The sequence below is a fragment of the Oncorhynchus mykiss genome, chromosome 4, assembly GCF_057628025.1.
Source record: "Oncorhynchus mykiss isolate SJ-2025 chromosome 4, ASM5762802v1, whole genome shotgun sequence".
NCBI classification, from domain to species: domain Eukaryota; kingdom Metazoa; phylum Chordata; class Actinopteri; order Salmoniformes; family Salmonidae; genus Oncorhynchus; species Oncorhynchus mykiss.
In genome coordinates this window covers 64925001-64941960 of record NC_143025.1, presented here as the reverse complement: position 1 = coordinate 64941960, position 16960 = coordinate 64925001, and the positions used below count along the sequence as shown (strand labels likewise).

General features: G+C 47.8%; 1 protein-coding gene across 15 annotated transcripts in view; it reads right to left on the bottom strand.

Annotated features, from left to right (window-relative positions):
* Positions 1-16960, bottom strand: part of lama2 (laminin, alpha 2) — a 142257-nt gene that overhangs the window by 3103 nt on the left and 122194 nt on the right. For 6 of the 15 annotated variants that reach the window (XM_090232607.1, XM_090232612.1, XM_090232614.1 and 3 more), the window contains 27 exons: positions 16908-16960; positions 16028-16238; positions 15781-15897; positions 15188-15351; positions 14951-15089; positions 14190-14292; positions 13906-14022; positions 13294-13476; positions 12306-12460; positions 11640-11783; positions 10877-11010; positions 10530-10689; positions 10290-10414; positions 9928-10090; positions 9609-9753; positions 9326-9464; positions 8594-8605; positions 7805-7925; positions 6892-7086; positions 5278-5429; positions 4932-5108; positions 2949-3162; positions 2077-2154; positions 1303-1415; positions 963-1152; positions 463-621; positions 63-216 (listed from right to left, as the gene is read on the bottom strand). The exon at positions 16908-16960 is cut by the window's right edge and continues 110 nt beyond it. In XM_090232607.1, coding sequence (XP_090088733.1) covers positions 63-216; positions 463-621; positions 963-1152; positions 1303-1415; positions 2077-2154; positions 2949-3162; positions 4932-5108; positions 5278-5429; positions 6892-7086; positions 7805-7925; positions 8594-8605; positions 9326-9464; positions 9609-9753; positions 9928-10090; positions 10290-10414; positions 10530-10689; positions 10877-11010; positions 11640-11783; positions 12306-12460; positions 13294-13476; positions 13906-14022; positions 14190-14292; positions 14951-15089; positions 15188-15351; positions 15781-15897; positions 16028-16238; positions 16908-16960 — 3817 coding nt within the window. Of the gene's footprint in view, positions 1-62; positions 217-462; positions 622-962; positions 1153-1302; positions 1416-2076; positions 2155-2948; positions 3163-4931; positions 5109-5277; positions 5430-6891; positions 7087-7804; positions 7926-8593; positions 8606-9325; positions 9465-9608; positions 9754-9927; positions 10091-10289; positions 10415-10529; positions 10690-10876; positions 11011-11639; positions 11784-12305; positions 13043-13293; positions 13477-13905; positions 14023-14189; positions 14293-14950; positions 15090-15187; positions 15352-15780; positions 15898-16027; positions 16239-16907 lie in introns of those variants that run through there. The other 9 variants (XM_036975728.2, XM_036975729.2, XM_090232615.1 and 6 more) reach the window with 4 other exon arrangements.

Below are 16960 nucleotides of genomic sequence, written 5' to 3'. Positions count from 1 at the left end.
TCAGGAACAACTCCAGGTCATAACTATAGCTACAGTTCTACGTTTCGAGTGTCAGAATGTACCTGCTTTGACATATCCAGAGCCATCAAAGTAGGTTCCCTTCTCAGTGCTGATGAAACAGCTGCCCACGTGGTGGCTGGAGGTGGGCGCGTCCATGTCCAACACATTATCCAGCATCTTGACATTCCTGATGCAGCCATTGATACTGTACAAGACCTAGTAGTGGAACACAGCCAACACTATACGGTCACACATGACTTCTACACCGAAACCTCTCATTGATCTTTTGAATGCGTCCCCACAACTTGGAAATGATTACTGTTAACGTCAGCACTTTAAGCTGATCACATGTAATACAAAACAATTGCAGCAACACAGAGTCTACAGCGAGGCTCGTGTTTCACTTCCTACAAAATGAAATACAACACCAGACCAAATGTGAGGAAGCGTGTCTGAACGTACTGGTCCGATCCTCTTGGTGGTGTAGTTGACGGGCAGGCCACCTATGTACAGCATGCCAACCACATCCAGGATGTCAGCCTTCTTGGGGCTGGTGGTCTGCTTGGAGTAGCGGCTGTCTATCACCAGTATACCTCTCTGTTTCTCTCTCATCACCCGGATCTGAGACAGCAGAAAGGAAAATCATTTTTTTTTTTTGGGGGGGGGGGCAATAAGGACAACAACAATCTTTAATACACGATGAACATAAAGTACTGTAGTTTCTGGTTACTTTGCTTGCTTCCTGTTTTGGACAATTAACTAGTCAGAGTGGTTTTATAGCCTCATTGTGACATAGAGTATTTAGCTGTCTGCTCTCACCATATAAACTCACTCAGTGAAGTAGACCCGATGGTAACTGCCTACAGACTCTGTACACCATGTTAGGGGTTATACATGACGATTCATATTGGCTTCATTGTTGCTATGAGGATTGTTTCACCAGCTGACTCGAGATCCCAGACCTTGTGCCAGTGTCCGTCGTTGATGATGCGTGGCACGCTGACCGAGGTGTTGCCGTGGCCCAGGTCGTAGCCGAGGTGGACCATGCCCTCCTTCACCTGGACGGTGGCGAAGTCGGCGTGGTTGATCCTCGCCATGTAGAACACCAGGCCGGACTCTGCTGTGGTCCGCAGCTCAAACTCTATGATCAGTCTGGAAGCAAACAGATTCACAACACTCTCAGTCCAACATGACGTGTACAGATGTTACCCATGTCTTTCATAACATTACTATGTGTACGTTAGATAAGAAAAGGTCTCATTTGGGCTTTACTGTTATCAAAGCCATTTGAAGTCCACATACCTGTTCTTAACCTTGGTGTCATCGAATTCAAATGCAACATGGCTGTTTTTGGAGAGCCCAAACTGTTTGGCTTTCTCTAAGACCACTGGAGATGCCTCGGCAGCACAGGAAAGCTGTTGAAGTAGGGGGTAGTAGCAGTCGTCTTAAAAACATCATATTAACACGATCTCATTTGCAGAGTGCATTAAGCGACAATGCAAACCTTCCATTTAATATGAATATACAGTACTTGACTTACTTTTTGTCTAAAGTGCTATTCTAACATGTGCCACTAGATGGCGCTAATGAAAAAGACATGGAGTTGCTATTATTAAGAGCACCTGAAAATTGACATTTGTTTTTGAATCTGAATCACTTATTTTGTACACTTCTGTACATGAATACATTTCTATGCCCTTTTCTTCTTTATTTTTGTTCAGACACAAAGGCTCCCATTGCTTAAAAGGGCATTTATTTAACTTAAAGTCACTAGCCTGTTTATAAAGAAGAACTACTACGACCATATCGATTTACTTAGAAAGTACTTCTCATCTAAGAAAATCCTCACTGAGAGTAAAATGTCTAATGCCAATACTAAGAATATGGACATGGAATGTATATTTCACATGAGCAACACATCTTCACACAGGCGGCTTGGTGTTGAAGGTCTTTGGCTGAAATCCAATGGGATGAAGGTTCAGCAGACACGTACTTAGACGGCTCGGGGGGGGGGGGGGGGGGGGGGTAAGAACGTTAACACGTAGGGAGAAGTGAGTGAGAAGAGTAGAGTGGTACCGGTGGGACTGTGACAGCACCGTGGTCAGGTTCCTCTGTGGCGGGGCTGAGCTCTGGAGGTACGACAGGGGGCGGGTCCTAAAGCAGCGGCAGGGCGGGGGGGGGTGAAAGGGTTAAGCTGTGTTACACACTGCCAATCGGATTGGCTACAGCATTCATGACACAGGCGGTCCACCAATCAGGCTGGGGCACTGATGTTGTGAATGGCAAAAGTCTGCACAGCAGGTAGCTAGAGGAACAGTGCTAAGGAAAGCATCACAGCATTATTACAGAAATGCACATCGTTTCTGCAAGCCAAGAGAGCTACTACCAGTGACAATACTGTTGCAATCTATACATTTGCCTACGATGATGCATCCATGGATATGTATCATGAAAATATATGAGGAAATGCAATGAGAGAGAGAGAGAGAGAGAGAGAGAGAGAGAGAGAGAGAGAGAGAGAGAGAGAGAGAGAGAGAGAGAGAGAGAGAGAGAGAGAGAGAGAGAGAGAGAGAGAGAGAGAGAGAGAGAGAGAGAGAGAGAGAGAGAGAGAGAGAGAGAGAGAGAGAGAGAGAGAGCTGCTACACTACCTCAGCTGTCAGCCAGAGAGGATATATTGAGCACAGGAGCTATAAGAAAGAGCCCTGTCAACACTGCAGCTTTACCTATAAAGCAGACCTAATGGATTGGAAAACGACCCATTCTTTATTCCAGCCACATCAACCTCTCTGATAGTGTATTTAGACTCAGGGCCAACTGGCCTGCCTGGCTGAGCATTGCTGGGGATGGATGTCAGCTCTGTATGACTCATGGGGAAAATGTATCACACCATCATAGGGTGGGAAATGAGTAATTTAACCTGATACCCCTCAAGTGGGAGTGGGACCTACAGTGGGAGGTGGAGGGGTCTGTCTGGGTGTCGGGGTGGGTGGTGGTACAGCAGGAGCCTCAGGTTGGAGCGGCTGGGACACGTCTTCTCCCTTGGTCCCCTCCTCCTCCTCCTCTTCTTCTGGGAGGGGCAGCGGGGGAGGGGGAGGAGCCAGGTCGGGACACTGGCCAATCTCTGCGTTCTTAAAAGCCACGGGCTGAGAGAAGTCTGCGAGGCTGTAGGGCATAAACAAGCGGTCAAGAAAACACACACACACAAATGCACAGACGTGCACGCGCACACACAGACACACAGACACACAGACACACAGGCACACAGACACGCAGGCACACAGACACACAGACACACAGGCACACAGACACGCAGGCACACAGACACGCAGACACACAGACACACAGGCACACAGGCACACAGACACGCAGGCACACAGACACACAGGCACATAGACACACAGGCACACAGGCACACAGACACGCAGGCACACAGACACACAGGCACACAGGCACACAGGCACGCAGGGCGACACAGACACACAGACACACAGACACACAGGCACGCAGGGCGACACAGACACACAGACACACAGACACACAGACATGCGGACACACAGGCACGCAGGGCGACACAGACACACAGGCACGCAGGGCGACACAGACACACAGACACGCGGACACGCAGGGCGACACAGACACACAGACACGCAGGGAGCCACAGACACACAGGGCGACACAGACACATAGACACACAGGCACGCAGGGCGACATAGACACACAGACACGCAGGGCGACACAGACACACAGACACACAGACACGCAGGGCGACATAGACACACAGACACACAGACACACAGACACGCAGGGCGACATAGACACACAGACACACAGACACACAGGCACACAGACACACAGGCACGCAGGGCGACACAGACACACAGACACGCAGGGCGACATAGACACACAGACACACAGACACGCATGGCGACATAGACACACAGACACACAGGCACGCAGGGCGACACAGACACACAGACACGCAGGGCGACATAGACACACAGACACACAGACACGCAGGGCGACATAGACAGATAGACACACAGACACACAGGCACGCAGGGTGACATAGACACACATACACACAGACACACAGGCACACAGACACACAGGCACGCAGGGCGACACAGACACACAGACACGCAGGGCGACGTAGACACACAGACACACAGACACGCAGGGCGACACAGACACACAGACACACAGACACGCAGGGCGACATAGACACACAGACACACAGACACACAGGCACACAGACACGCAGGGCGACATAGACACACAGACACACAGGCACACAGACACACAGGCACGCAGGGCGACACAGACACACAGACACGCAGGGCGACATAGACACACAGACACACAGACACGCAGGGCGACATAAACACACAGACACACAGGCACGCAGGGCGACACAGACACACAGACACGCAGGGCGACATAGACACACAGACACACAGACACGCAGGGCGACATAGACACATAGACACACAGACACACAGACACGCAGGGCGACATAGACACATAGACACACAGACACACAGGCACGCAGGGTGAGAAAGAGGGAGTGTGTAAATGGGTGATGATGGGGCTTGGCTATCAGTATAATCAGTTGAATTATGAACATGGTTATCAGAAAGGACAGCCCCATTAAAGCCAACTAAATATGGGTCAAATGTGTTTAGCCCACTGGCGAGAGAGAAAGAGCGAGAGAGAGAGAGCACTGATTCCTAATGATAGGATTGTATTATCATCTGTAGAGAGAAACAGTTGAGTGACAGCATTTACAACCTCTTTAACTGGGAGAAACAAACTCGCCATGAAACAGCAACTACTGCCTTCCATCAATAATATCTACGATCAGGATAACGAATGGTGATGGTAGATAGACATAGATGTACTAGGGAGATAACAGGAGCTGGTGAGAGACGTACATAGTATTGATCATGAGGTTCCAGATGCAGCCTTCAAAGGGGTCGTTGGGTCTCTGGGAGCTGAGCTCTACATCAGGGGGGATACCCCCGATGAACAGTCTCTTGATGCCCATGGGTTGGTCATTGGGAAGGGCCTGCTCCCTCTTCAGCTCCTCGTCCACCTGGACGGCAAACGACCTGGACAGAGAACCACGCAGGTCAGTGAGACACTTTGAGCCAGCTCGGGATAAACATGAATGGCTGGGAACTCGTTTTTTAAGACACCAGTTATTGTGCTGAACTGTTAGGACGCTGTTGTTCAGTGTATAGCAATACCAATGTGCGTGTGTCGGTGTGTGTTACGCACCTGCCGCCCAGTCTCTCGATGCGCAGTGTGTGCTCTCTCCCGTCGTGCAGGATGCCCTGGTCAGGCTTGCGGACCACCCTGCGTGGGTTGTGGCTGCCTGTGAACACCAACACCTCCAGGGACCCCTTGTTCAGCAACACGGCCAGGAAAGGCTGCAGGGGAAACGAGAGGAGATGAAATGGGGAAGAACCATGGAGGCACAACAACATCCAATCTCAATGACCAACACCACCTCAGGACAGACTCAAGGACACAGGGTTATACATGATGGCATTATCGCACATAAACACCATGGATATTAAACAAGGGCTTTATGCGCTATCTGGGACAAGTCAGGACAGGCTTTATGCGCTATCTGGGACAAGTCAGGACAGGCTTTATGGGCTATCTGGGACCCTGAAGACAATTAGAACTGTATACCCTTTGCCCAGAAACATGAACAAAAACAAATTCATGATAAAACCTCACAAACTTTGAGAACGGAAGTAAACTTCATGTAATTGCATAAATGATATGCTTTTCAACCCTGAGGGCCTATAGCATTTATGTAAGTCCTCTATTTCTCTACACGGCTTGATTCGATTCTGTCTGGGCAGAACTTCAGAGAAACTGCGTCCCTCTCTGAAACATCCCAGGCAAAAAATAGATAGATAGATTTAAGTGCCTCTTGTTATGATTAAATTCTCTGTAATCAGTCCAGTGCGATGGTGAGCACATCCCTCGACAGCGTAGGAATTGCAGACTAGCATGCACAGAGGGAGTTTGCCTGGGGAGAGTGAGGAAGCGCTACCGTCACAATACCTCTGGTCTGATTCAGCACGTGCTCCTCCTGTCCCCCTGCGCAAATTGGCAGAATGAATGACGCGGACACGGAGACCCGGCGAGGCCGACTTGTACTCATTCGAAATGACATCCACTTCATTTACCAGGCCCTAATGATTTTCAAAGGTGACGGTCTGGACCTTTCCCGAGGGTTATCGCCGAATTGGACGTGATCCATCAGAGGCCTGTTGTATAATCTATTTCTTACTAACGGCACATGAAGGGGGAATGCTAGAGGTTAAACCCACTATCATTTCCTGCAGCCACGGGCCATAATTGATGTGTTGGCCCACAGAGGTCTGCAGGCGAAGAGAGGGAGAGATTGAGAGAGAGCGAGACGAAGAGGGCCCTAACAGAGACGCAGAAAGCCATATTTTAATCAAAGTCGTCGTCACAAATCTCCCAAGCCTTTAGCCCTCTGTGAAAGATGATCAACTTTTGTTTGCTGTCGGGTGAAAGCATAATGATTACAGCTTACAGGCAATCCATCTCCTTTATCGTTAATTTAATAAGGAGCCTTGCACACAGCAGGAGTTGATTATCAATGTGCTGTTAGTTTTTCAAAGCAACTCAGCCAGACAGCACAGAGCCCCTTATTAAATTACAGAAATCTAAAAGCACCTCCAACAACCACTCAAATTCTACTGGGAAATAGGATGCAATGACTTATAAAGAACAAGGAGGTGACATTATAGAGGACTAGGTGCCTAGTTAGGAGGCAGTGAGAGAGAGTGTGTGTGTGTGTGTGTGTGTGTGTGTGTGTGTGTGTGTGTGTCATCGTCCTCCTCTTACTTCCCCAGACTGCCTGCGTCTCCTCTTGGGGAGTTGGAACTGGGAACTGGCTCCATTGGTGCTCCCACTGCCAAACAGGATGATCCCCTTATCGCTCTTGGTTGCGAAGGACAGGCTGATCTCTGTGCCGACGTCGAAGGACATGGACCTCAGCTCCATGTGACCTGGTTTGGAGAAGCTCACTGTGTGGAGGTTCTGTTGGGGAGAGACCAAAGATCCCGGTCATTCCCAGCACAATCAATTGAGAGTCATCAGTCATTTTCAGGGTTCTTTTTTATCACCTGAACACAATATAATATAATATAATTGTACAGTAATAGTATGAAGCCTGTTGCTTTCTTTATAATGTTCTTATCAATTTCAGACTTATGTCAAACATAATAATAAACCTTCTTTGTTAAAGTACAGCTTGCTAGAGTACCACTGTATGCATTTGCATCATCTGGCATTGACACAGGGTCCACGACAAATGCTGAATTGAGCGTGAATTCTTGCAAACATCTTCCAAACACAACTGAGAGGTACAAACCAGCCCTTGTTGAATTCAAAATGACTTCTCTCTCTCTCTCAATTCCTGGCATTGTTCCACTCCATTTTGCGTTCCGTGTCTGTGGTGTCTGCATAAATATTTCAATATTCTTTCCCGAACAAAAAGAACACGTTCAGAAGCAAGCGATTCCTCTCCTTTATGTGCCCTATCAATCTCTCATTATTCCACTCATTCTTTTTCAGTTTCTTCACTTCAGTTTTCTGACCTCACTCATTTATATTCTTCCTCGTGTTTTTTTCCGAGGGATGTTGGGCAACGTGTCGGGCCATGTTTGGTGAGCAGGCCTCTAATGTGTAAGTAGTTAAAGGGGGCGGGGGAAAAGAACAGGAGTATGAAAGAGGAGGGGGGCTCATATAAACTGACCTCCACAGAGCAGCCTTTGGTCAGGCCGGTGTAGTCGGAGCTGCTCAGCAGGTTATAGGGTGTTCTGGAAACCTCTATGTCTCTCATACAGCCAGCATACCTCTTCTTGGTAACCTCTGACCTGCAAAGAGAAGAGAGCGCTGTCTCCATTGCCGTTCTGACCTCCATTCGGTTCATTGTGCAAGTGCTGTCCTCCTCTCAGGAGCCAATGACTTTGAGACGTCGACCAAATTGAGACTGCGTTCACTCTACATGAATAAAGTCGGGCTTCTTTTTTTTTTTTTAAGGTGTTTGAAGAACATTTCTTTGGCGTACCTTTTATCTGGGGTTTATTCTAAAGCCATGAAACAATTAGATAGCAGCGGCTGCATAGCAGACGCAATGCTACCGAAGAGTACCACATTGTTAAAAGTTCATTTCAAAATGTGCAACAAAAGTGCCAGCAAATTCCATTTCCATGGACATGCAAGAGAAGTGGTGGGGGTGACAACACAGCAGCTTCTGAATAAAAAGGAGCATCCTGCTGGTCTTCAGAATTTAGTGCTCACGTTCAGTTGGACTAATATCTCAAACCTCCACGGAGAAATGGAGGGCTCTATACTGGCTCTGTTCTGATGACCAGCTTGCGGCGTTAAAGCATCTACAACTTAAGAGCATATTGTTCTGAACTAAATGCACGGTAACTTGCATGGCAAAAGCCAAGTTACAAGAGAGGCTTTAGAAAGTCAATGGGTATGCTGGTGCATGCCGAAAGGTGATACGGTAAACTTTAACAGTACGCGGTTTTACCTTGACTTGATACTGTAAGAACAAAACATGAAAAGCATATGCGCGTTAGCACAGCGTACGACCCACAAATGAAACACTGTCAAAACACGTAGACAGGAGCCACAATCACAAGTGAAGAAAGTACATTCAGTTCTCCCTGTGTGTGTTGAAAGGGCCTATAAAGGCCTTTAGAATATACCTTGGATGCTGCCGGAGACTGTGAAGGTCTAACATTCAACGTTCACAATGACAGATCTATATAACCCATTGCTAACGTTCATGTTATCTATTGTTAGAGCTAAAACGGGAGCTGAAGCCAGAGAGGGCAGTGACAACGTGACACACTGACTCAAGGTCCGGCAGAAGACAGTGGTGTTCTAATGGAGACTGTCTGTCTGTCTGTCTGTCTGTCTGTCTGCCTGGCTGCCTACATCCCTTGTCAATCCTCAACTTTCATCGCCAAATGTGACAATATGAGAAGAATAGGAACAGTGGGTAACAGACTGTACAGTACTGAGTGTCTGAGCAAAGAACATAGCAAAGGTGTAAAGACAAGCTATCCGAGGTGTACCTTAGTGTGTGTGTGTGTGTGTGTGTGTGTGTGTGTGTGTGTGTGTGTGTGCGTGCGTGCGTGCGTGCGTGCGTGCGTGCGTGCGTGCGTGTGTGTGCTGATGTGTGTGGGTCCGCATCAAAAACAGACATGTAGCATAAGGCCCTACTGTGGAGGTGATCGACATCCTACAGAGTACATACCTGTAGTTTCCAATGGTTGGCAAACCCCCAAAGTAAATCCTCTCCTCCTCCTTGAGGTTGAGCCCGGTGGCAGAGCCTTGGGATGACACCACCAGCTTCTCCTCTTCATTGGTGTCTATGTCCACGATGGTCACCGTGGCTGGGGTGGAAGGAGGGTAAACGGCTGTTCCGCAAAAAGCTCTGATCAAGCTACCAAGGCTGTAAGGTTCTACAAACTACGCAGTCTCTACAAACGTCAGCTGGAGTGGAATGTTGTGCGTGTTATGATGAGTGTGAGGGTCACCTTGCTTCTTCATGCGGGCCATAGTGAAGGACTTCCACCTGCCGTCGTTGTGTCTCTTGATACTGAGCACGGAGCCGGTGCCTGAGCCCAGGTCAAAACTCACCTTCACTAGACCATCACTCAACTCAGCACTCATGAAGTCCTTCTGTCTCAGAGAGAGAGAGAGAGCGAGAGAGCGAGAGAGAGAGAGAGGGCATTTTGAGTAACATTGATAACCGATTAAAATCTAACACACATTTCACCGTTTTCATCACTTTTGAACTTGAAGCGTTTGCTAGTCCTCGTTACGAGCCAGGTGTGTGTATATGAGTGAGGTTACCGTATCCTTGGTGGCGAAGTACATGAGCAGGGAGTCGGTGGAGAAGGAGCGGAACTTGAACATGACGGTGGAGACGTTGGGGTTCCATCTGGTGGGCCGGCTCACAGCAGCATAGCCCTCCCCATCAAACTGTACCGTCCCCTCTGTGTCTGACGGCTGGGGACTGGAGAACACCCCCCCCCCCCCAAACACTCAGCGGCAATCACACAGCCAAGTGAACTTTTAGTGCATACAATAGTGCATGGTGAGCTTCTAGAGTAAAACATTTGTGAACGTTCACGAGATCGACAACAGAAGTGAACCGAGTCTGTACACTTACATTCATATCAGGTACTCAATGTGATGTGAACATGCAGGCCTACCTAACCACACATCCTTTGCAGTCTCCTTCTCTCTCTCTGTAGTTCCACAGGCCAATAGGTTTGTTGTCCAGGTATGTCTCTCCCATACACCCGGAGAAAGTAGTAGTTTTGACCGCGTCCGCTTTCTGCAGGACAAACATCGATACATAAACAACGAAAACAAGAAAGAAAGAAAGAAGCAACAAAGGACTAAATATGTAGCTCTGGGATAAACTTCTGTATGGCAAAAGGTGATAGTACCTTCACACTGCCCAACATGCCGCCGACAAACAGGTAGGCATTCTGGTCCACATCCAGGATAGTATAGCCCTCAGGAGAAGTGCCACTCTTAGAGGTGGGCATGATGCCAGCTTTGGGACCCTCCAGTGCATGGACAGAGATGGTGCCATTGATACCATTCCTTGGAACCAATACAGAAATGATCAGATGAGGAATTAAAACTTCGTGAACTTTTCAATGAGGAGCCTACCTGGCACAATCAATGTTAAACGACGAACTCATGAATAAATGAATCCCTTTGAATAATCTTTGCTCTGGAAAAAAAGAAGAAGATCTGGTGAAGAATATGTATAACAATGGCATTCTACCGTGACGCCTCGATGCGATGCCAGTTGCCGTCGTTGATAGTCATGTCAGGGTACTCAACCTTGCCCACTCCAGAGCCCACGTCCCACAGGAAGTTGACCTTGCCCTTGCGCATCTCAATGGCCAGGAAGTCAATCTAGAGGCAGACAGATGACGAGCCAATAAGATGCAGCGCCGCAATCTCCTATCTGATACCATTACATGTCCATTACCATTCTCTCTCTCTCTATGGGTCTAGGCTGCTGTAGTGTAGCACAGTGCAGGACACATTAGAATAGGATCCCGAGGAATTAAGAGTCACAGGAAAATCAGGAGAGGAGCAACAGGACTGTGATTTCCCCAGGGAAATCAGTGATGAAACCAGATGAAATAGTCTGATTTGAGCGGCCCGGTTAATTGCTGCGCTCGCTGTTGCAGTACATAGACGCAATATCACCCACTCTCTCCTGAGGATCTCACAGGGAAACAAATCATATTTTATTATTTTCTCTCTGACTTTAACATGATTGGTATTTATCTTCCATGTTGAGAAATATCCACTGGTGGAACGATTTCCAGTGAATTGGTCAACAACACATTACACATCCCAAGCTAGAGACAAGCCCAACCTAAACAGTGAGAAATGGCCCTAATAATGTCAAGTTCCACACACAAATGTATTAGTTGCCCAGAGGTTTACCATATTAGGGTTAAGTGATTTACTTAGCGATTGTATCCACAAACACACACATCCATCCCAGTGTGGTGCTATCTCCTCTGACTCACGTATTTGGCACTGCCCAGGTAGAAGAGTAGGTTGTCAGGGGAGGTGGTTTTCACATTCACAGTGATGGTGTTGTAACGGCCTTTCTTGATTTCTGGTCGATAAGCACGGATACAGTCTCCCCCGGAGGACACGGACACTTTAATCTTTACATGGAGACACCACATGGATCTTTCACCAGACAGACTGAAAAGGCCCGACCCACTGGGCACACACTGGTTGAATCAACGTCATTTCAATGAAATGACAGTTGAACCAAAGTCGAATAGACGTTGAATTGACTTCTGTGCCCAGTGGGAAGAAACGTTCAGGAAAACACAACGGTGTAGTAACAGAAGTACACGTGCAAGAGCAACAATTTGTTATTTTACTCTTTTTGTACCGAACAAATAAAAAAAAAAACACTTTATCAAAATCCTTGAGTGTAAGAAAGAGCCTGTGTGTGGAGGAAGGAGCAGAAAACATTTTATTTGATAGAATGTTCTTTGTTTAACAGAGGCTTCCCTCAACCTGTGGCGATGCATGTGCACCGCAGCCTAAAGAGAACGAGTCGTAGATCATGGTTCCCGTGATGATGGCACAATTAGCCGAATGGCCGGCTTAGAAGCCACTGATCAAAGCAGTGGAGACAGAGGAGGTGGGAACGAGAGAGGAGGAGTGTGACTCACAGAGTTGGCCTGCTTGCGCGCCTGGTTGATCAACTCTTTAATCTGAGAGATGTTCCTCTTCAAGTTGTCCTGCAACTCCTTGATGGGCTTCAGCTTATCCAGCAGTCGGTCTGCCTCGTCCTCCAGGTCTTTCACCTTGGCCCCCGCTGCATGGACTGACACACACACACACACACACACACACACACACACACACACACACACACGCACACGCACACGCACAAGAACAAACGCACACAAGGGACGGACAGACACGCACACACCGGGTAGAGCGACGTCAGTCTAAAAACGCCAAACTTCCTTACTAAGTGCTCTAGATATTCCAGAGCCACTGCTTTCTGTGAGCCAGGCCTATTAGTTAGAAGTCAGCGGAGAGATGGCAGCATCATAATCACTTATTGAAAGGTAAAGAGCTGAAAGCGGCTATGCAAAAGAATAGGATGACATCGTAAACGGCTTGCCACGCGCTCATAATTAGCCACCGGTAATCATTCCAAGGCAAACATTAGGATAACAGGCGTAGTGAAGCTCTATAACGGACACGTTTTAATCCCGTTGAAGTGAAACAAAGAGATGGAATGCTGAGGAAGACAGAACGAAAGGAAGAAAGAGCCATTTTTTTGTTACTATTTTTTCCCGGCAGCTATGGTACAGCCCATGCAGCACTACTGGGTACTCTCTCTTGTCGTCATGCAGGAGCTTTAATCAGGTAATATGAAAGGTATACATACTTATTGCTGTTGGGGTTCAAAAGAAACATGGGACAGAAAGAAAAACACATGTGAGGTACATTATTATACAATGCCATTGTGTGAGACAGAAATGAGCCAGAGTAATAGTTATCTACACTAAATTGAACCCCAAAACCCCCCCGAACAAATGCATTTTAAGTCATGACTTGGCGCAGACAATACATTTATTATGGAGTAGATACTACAGCTAAGGCTTGCCTACCCTTTTGAACTACAACACCCAGAGGATCTCTTACTGTTTTTTTCAGGGTCCTGGATCATGTTGTTGGCCTTGTTGACGTCATCCTCCAGCTTGCTGTAGTTCTTCTTCAGGCCCATCAGGCTCAGGTTCATGTCTCTCAGTCTGGCCAGAACATCGTTGGCTGTGTCGTTGGCATCTCCTGCCTTGGCCTTGGTGGCCTGGAGCTTGGCTGCGGTATCTGGACAACACAGTTGGTATCCAGCATGTAGTAATCTAAAGTTCTAGAGAGACTAGTAATCCAACATGGTACGGACTATCGGAGGTCGTCTGTCCTACATGATGTCTTAGCAGCCTTACAGAAAGCGTCACGTCAACTCTGCTGTCCACCTGTCAGATGATTTAAACGCACCCCCCGCCGCCTCGTCTGCCTGATACCTTCCCATATTTAACCTGGACTGTGCCGCATTGACTTCTGTCACTGTGGATCTACAAGAGCGGGTGGCCTCTCACCTCCTAGCTACACCACTATCGATCCATTCTGTTCCAAACATCCTGGGCTCTGCCTGACAAAATTGCTCCAGCAGCAACACACATCAACAAGAAGTATTTCATTTGCAGCTTTCTTTTTAAACAAAGGTCATTCCCTACTGTTGTTCCGGTGGTTTACCATTGGGGATTGCATTCAGCTTCCGTAGCGTATCGTCCAGATCCTTGAGCAAGCCCTTGTTCTTCAAGCCGCCAGCTTTCACCCTGGCCTGGAGACTACCCACACTCTCAGCGTTCTCTGAAACACAAAGACGGTCCGTTCGGGTTCCAAAACACATATCCACGCCAATTCTCCTCAGGAAAAACACAGCTCTTTGAAATATGTCTGGCGCTTATTATCACAGTTGGTGGGTGTTGTATGGGGAGAGGATCAACGTGCTTTTGTCTCAGTGGAACTGGGTTTACCTTTCACATCGTTCTCTAACTGCTTGGCTTCGTTCCACAGTTGAGCGCTCTTCCGAACAGAGTTCTTGGCGTTATCCTTCAAAGAGCCCTTGGGTCCTGATGCCTGTGTGTGTGTGTGCACCAAGAACGTAAGCTTGAATATCAGAACAGTGCATTCTACAATGACCGAATAATGTAGTAGAAGAATTACATAGTGTACATACAAAAATAAAATAGTACAAGATACTCATAGGTATCTTGTACTACACAAACACTGTTTAATATAGAACTTATAATATATTTTATCAATAGAGAACCTTAGGTGCACATGACTTAAGATCGTAACTTAACACATTAAAGTGCATAAATTAATATTTTTTATATATTTTTTATATATTGTTACAGTACAGTAATAGTGCATGGAGAGGAAAAGCAGTGTTTTTGAACAGAGGACACACGGGCTGAGGAGCCTCTCAGCCAGCTGAGCCTCTCCCTCTCTCTTTCAGAGAGAAGAAGGGAAGAAGAAAGAGAGGGCGAACAGGTTTGTCGCCACCTCTGCTGGCTGCTGCTGCAGGAGGCAGAGTCATGATAATAAGGGCGACAGTGCTGGAACTTTGATCTCTCCAGCGTTACAAATGGAAATGAATAAGGAAATGCAAAACGTTTAAATGCCAAATCTCTGCTGCTCAGCACATTAGAGAGAGAGGTCCTCTTCGAGTCCTTGCACGCACGCACACACACACACACACACACACACACACACACACACACACAGATCTCACCAGCTGAAGGGCCTCTGTCCCACGTGCCCTGGCCTGCTTTGCCTCCTTGTCAGCCTCCTCGATGAAGTCCTTGATGTTGCTGTACGCGTTGAATGCTGCCGTGGCATTAAAGGACAGGTTCTTGGCTTCCGCCAGGATGCTATGAGGAGACAGCAAGAGACTTGGTTAGGACACCAGCCAATACACTGTCTGTGAGCCAGCCTCTGTGCCTGCCTGTGTATGTCTGTCTGTCTGTACCGGTCCAGTATGTTTGAGGACTCGTTGAGCTCAGCAGCGTGGTTCTCAGCGTCCTGCAGCAGGTCAGTCAGGGTGTTGCCACTCAGGCCCTGGGTCAGACGGCTCACCCTGTAGTCCAGCTGCTCATGGAGAGGACCAAGCTCATGCTCCATCTCCTCCAGATCCTACACACACAGAGAGACAGAGAGAGCGAGAGAGAGAGAGAGAGAGAGGGAGGGAGAGAGAGAGAGAGAGAGAGAGAGAGAGAGAGAGAGAGAGAGAGAGAGAGAGAGAGAGAGAGAGCGGTAAAGGGGCAGACAGAAAGACAGATAGACAGAGCAGGAGGGCAGCACAGGCAGACAGAAAAAAACAGAAAGAGGGAGAGAGATCAAGCTGAACCCCCCTCGTTGATGCAGGTGGGACGTACAGATGTACAAATGAAGTCCTGGACAGAAGAAAGGTCTACAGTAAAGTCCAATAGTGCTGCAGGCTACATCTGTCTGACATCACAACAGCAACCCAACAGAGTAAAGGTGTGTCTTCCTTCCACAATGACGGGCTTGACAGGCCTGATTGGAGTTGGGATATGTGTGTGAGCAAAAGAGTGTGTATACCTCAATCTCCTTATTGATGCTGTCTGAGAGACCATTAGCTTCAGCCAGAATGCGCTCTCCATCTGCCAGCACGTCTTCAGTTCCTTTCTTCACTGAGCTCACAGCATCCCTCTTCCTCTGCAAACAGACAGACAAGAACAGTCGCTCCAGTAACTTTACAGAAACAACCACCCACGTTGTGAGCGATGGTGCATACATCGCTATGGGATAGTTAGTATATGTATGTATGTGTGACCAGGCTGCTGACTTCCAGGGTGGTGAGGTTCCGCTGGTTCTGTCCGGACAGGGCCCCAGCCTCCCTGCTCTTCCCCTGGGCATCCTTCATCAGGGCCTGGGCGTCATCCAGCTTGGCCCGGTGGTCACCCATCTTCTCTGTCACCTCTGCCTTCAGGTCCTCCGTGGCCTGGTGGGGGTCCCCGAAGAGACGCTTCACCTTCTGGTACAGGGCCTCCGCCAGTCTGGAGAGAAAAATAGACAGAGAAAGAAAGAGAGAGAAGCGTTTAGAGAAAAATAGACAGAGATAAAGAGAGAGAGGGCGATTGGGAAAGGGACAGGAAGAGGGGAAGAGCACATCAGAGCACTGTATGGTGTGAGAAGGAGGTAAGATATTCTTTGTCTCTCCTTTCTCCTTTCAACGCAGGATCAGACCAGCCACTAGATGTCACTCTTTCTTCTTGCGTGACTCTTCCAGGCCTCAGCCAGAAGGAAGCTGGTTGGATTAGAATAATATCCCTATCACCCACCTCAAGCCACTTTTAATTAGTTCATTAAGATTTTGCATAAGAAAAGTAAACTTTATTTATTCAGCTGAGATTTGCTGAAGATTATTTCTGGAATATAAAAAAATGAAGAAACAAAACGCACATGTGAAAGTTGGTACAGAATACCAGTATGTTTTTAAAGGGATCGCCTCCCTTCGTTTACTAGGATATGAAAGCATTCATTTAGCTGAGATTATGATGACCCAGGAAATGCAGGGGATGCCTTCCTAGAAATATGACACAGGAGTCATTCAGTGGTGTATAACATGTGTGCGTATGACTGGATGGTTCCATCCCTGTGTGGACCATAATAGCTAGACATCTCTCATGCTATCTGTGATCTGAGGTTGAGTAGTCAGGCCTTACCCCAGCTCCTCCTCTGAGATGTGCTTCTTGCCTCCCAGCTGGCGTTTGCGGAG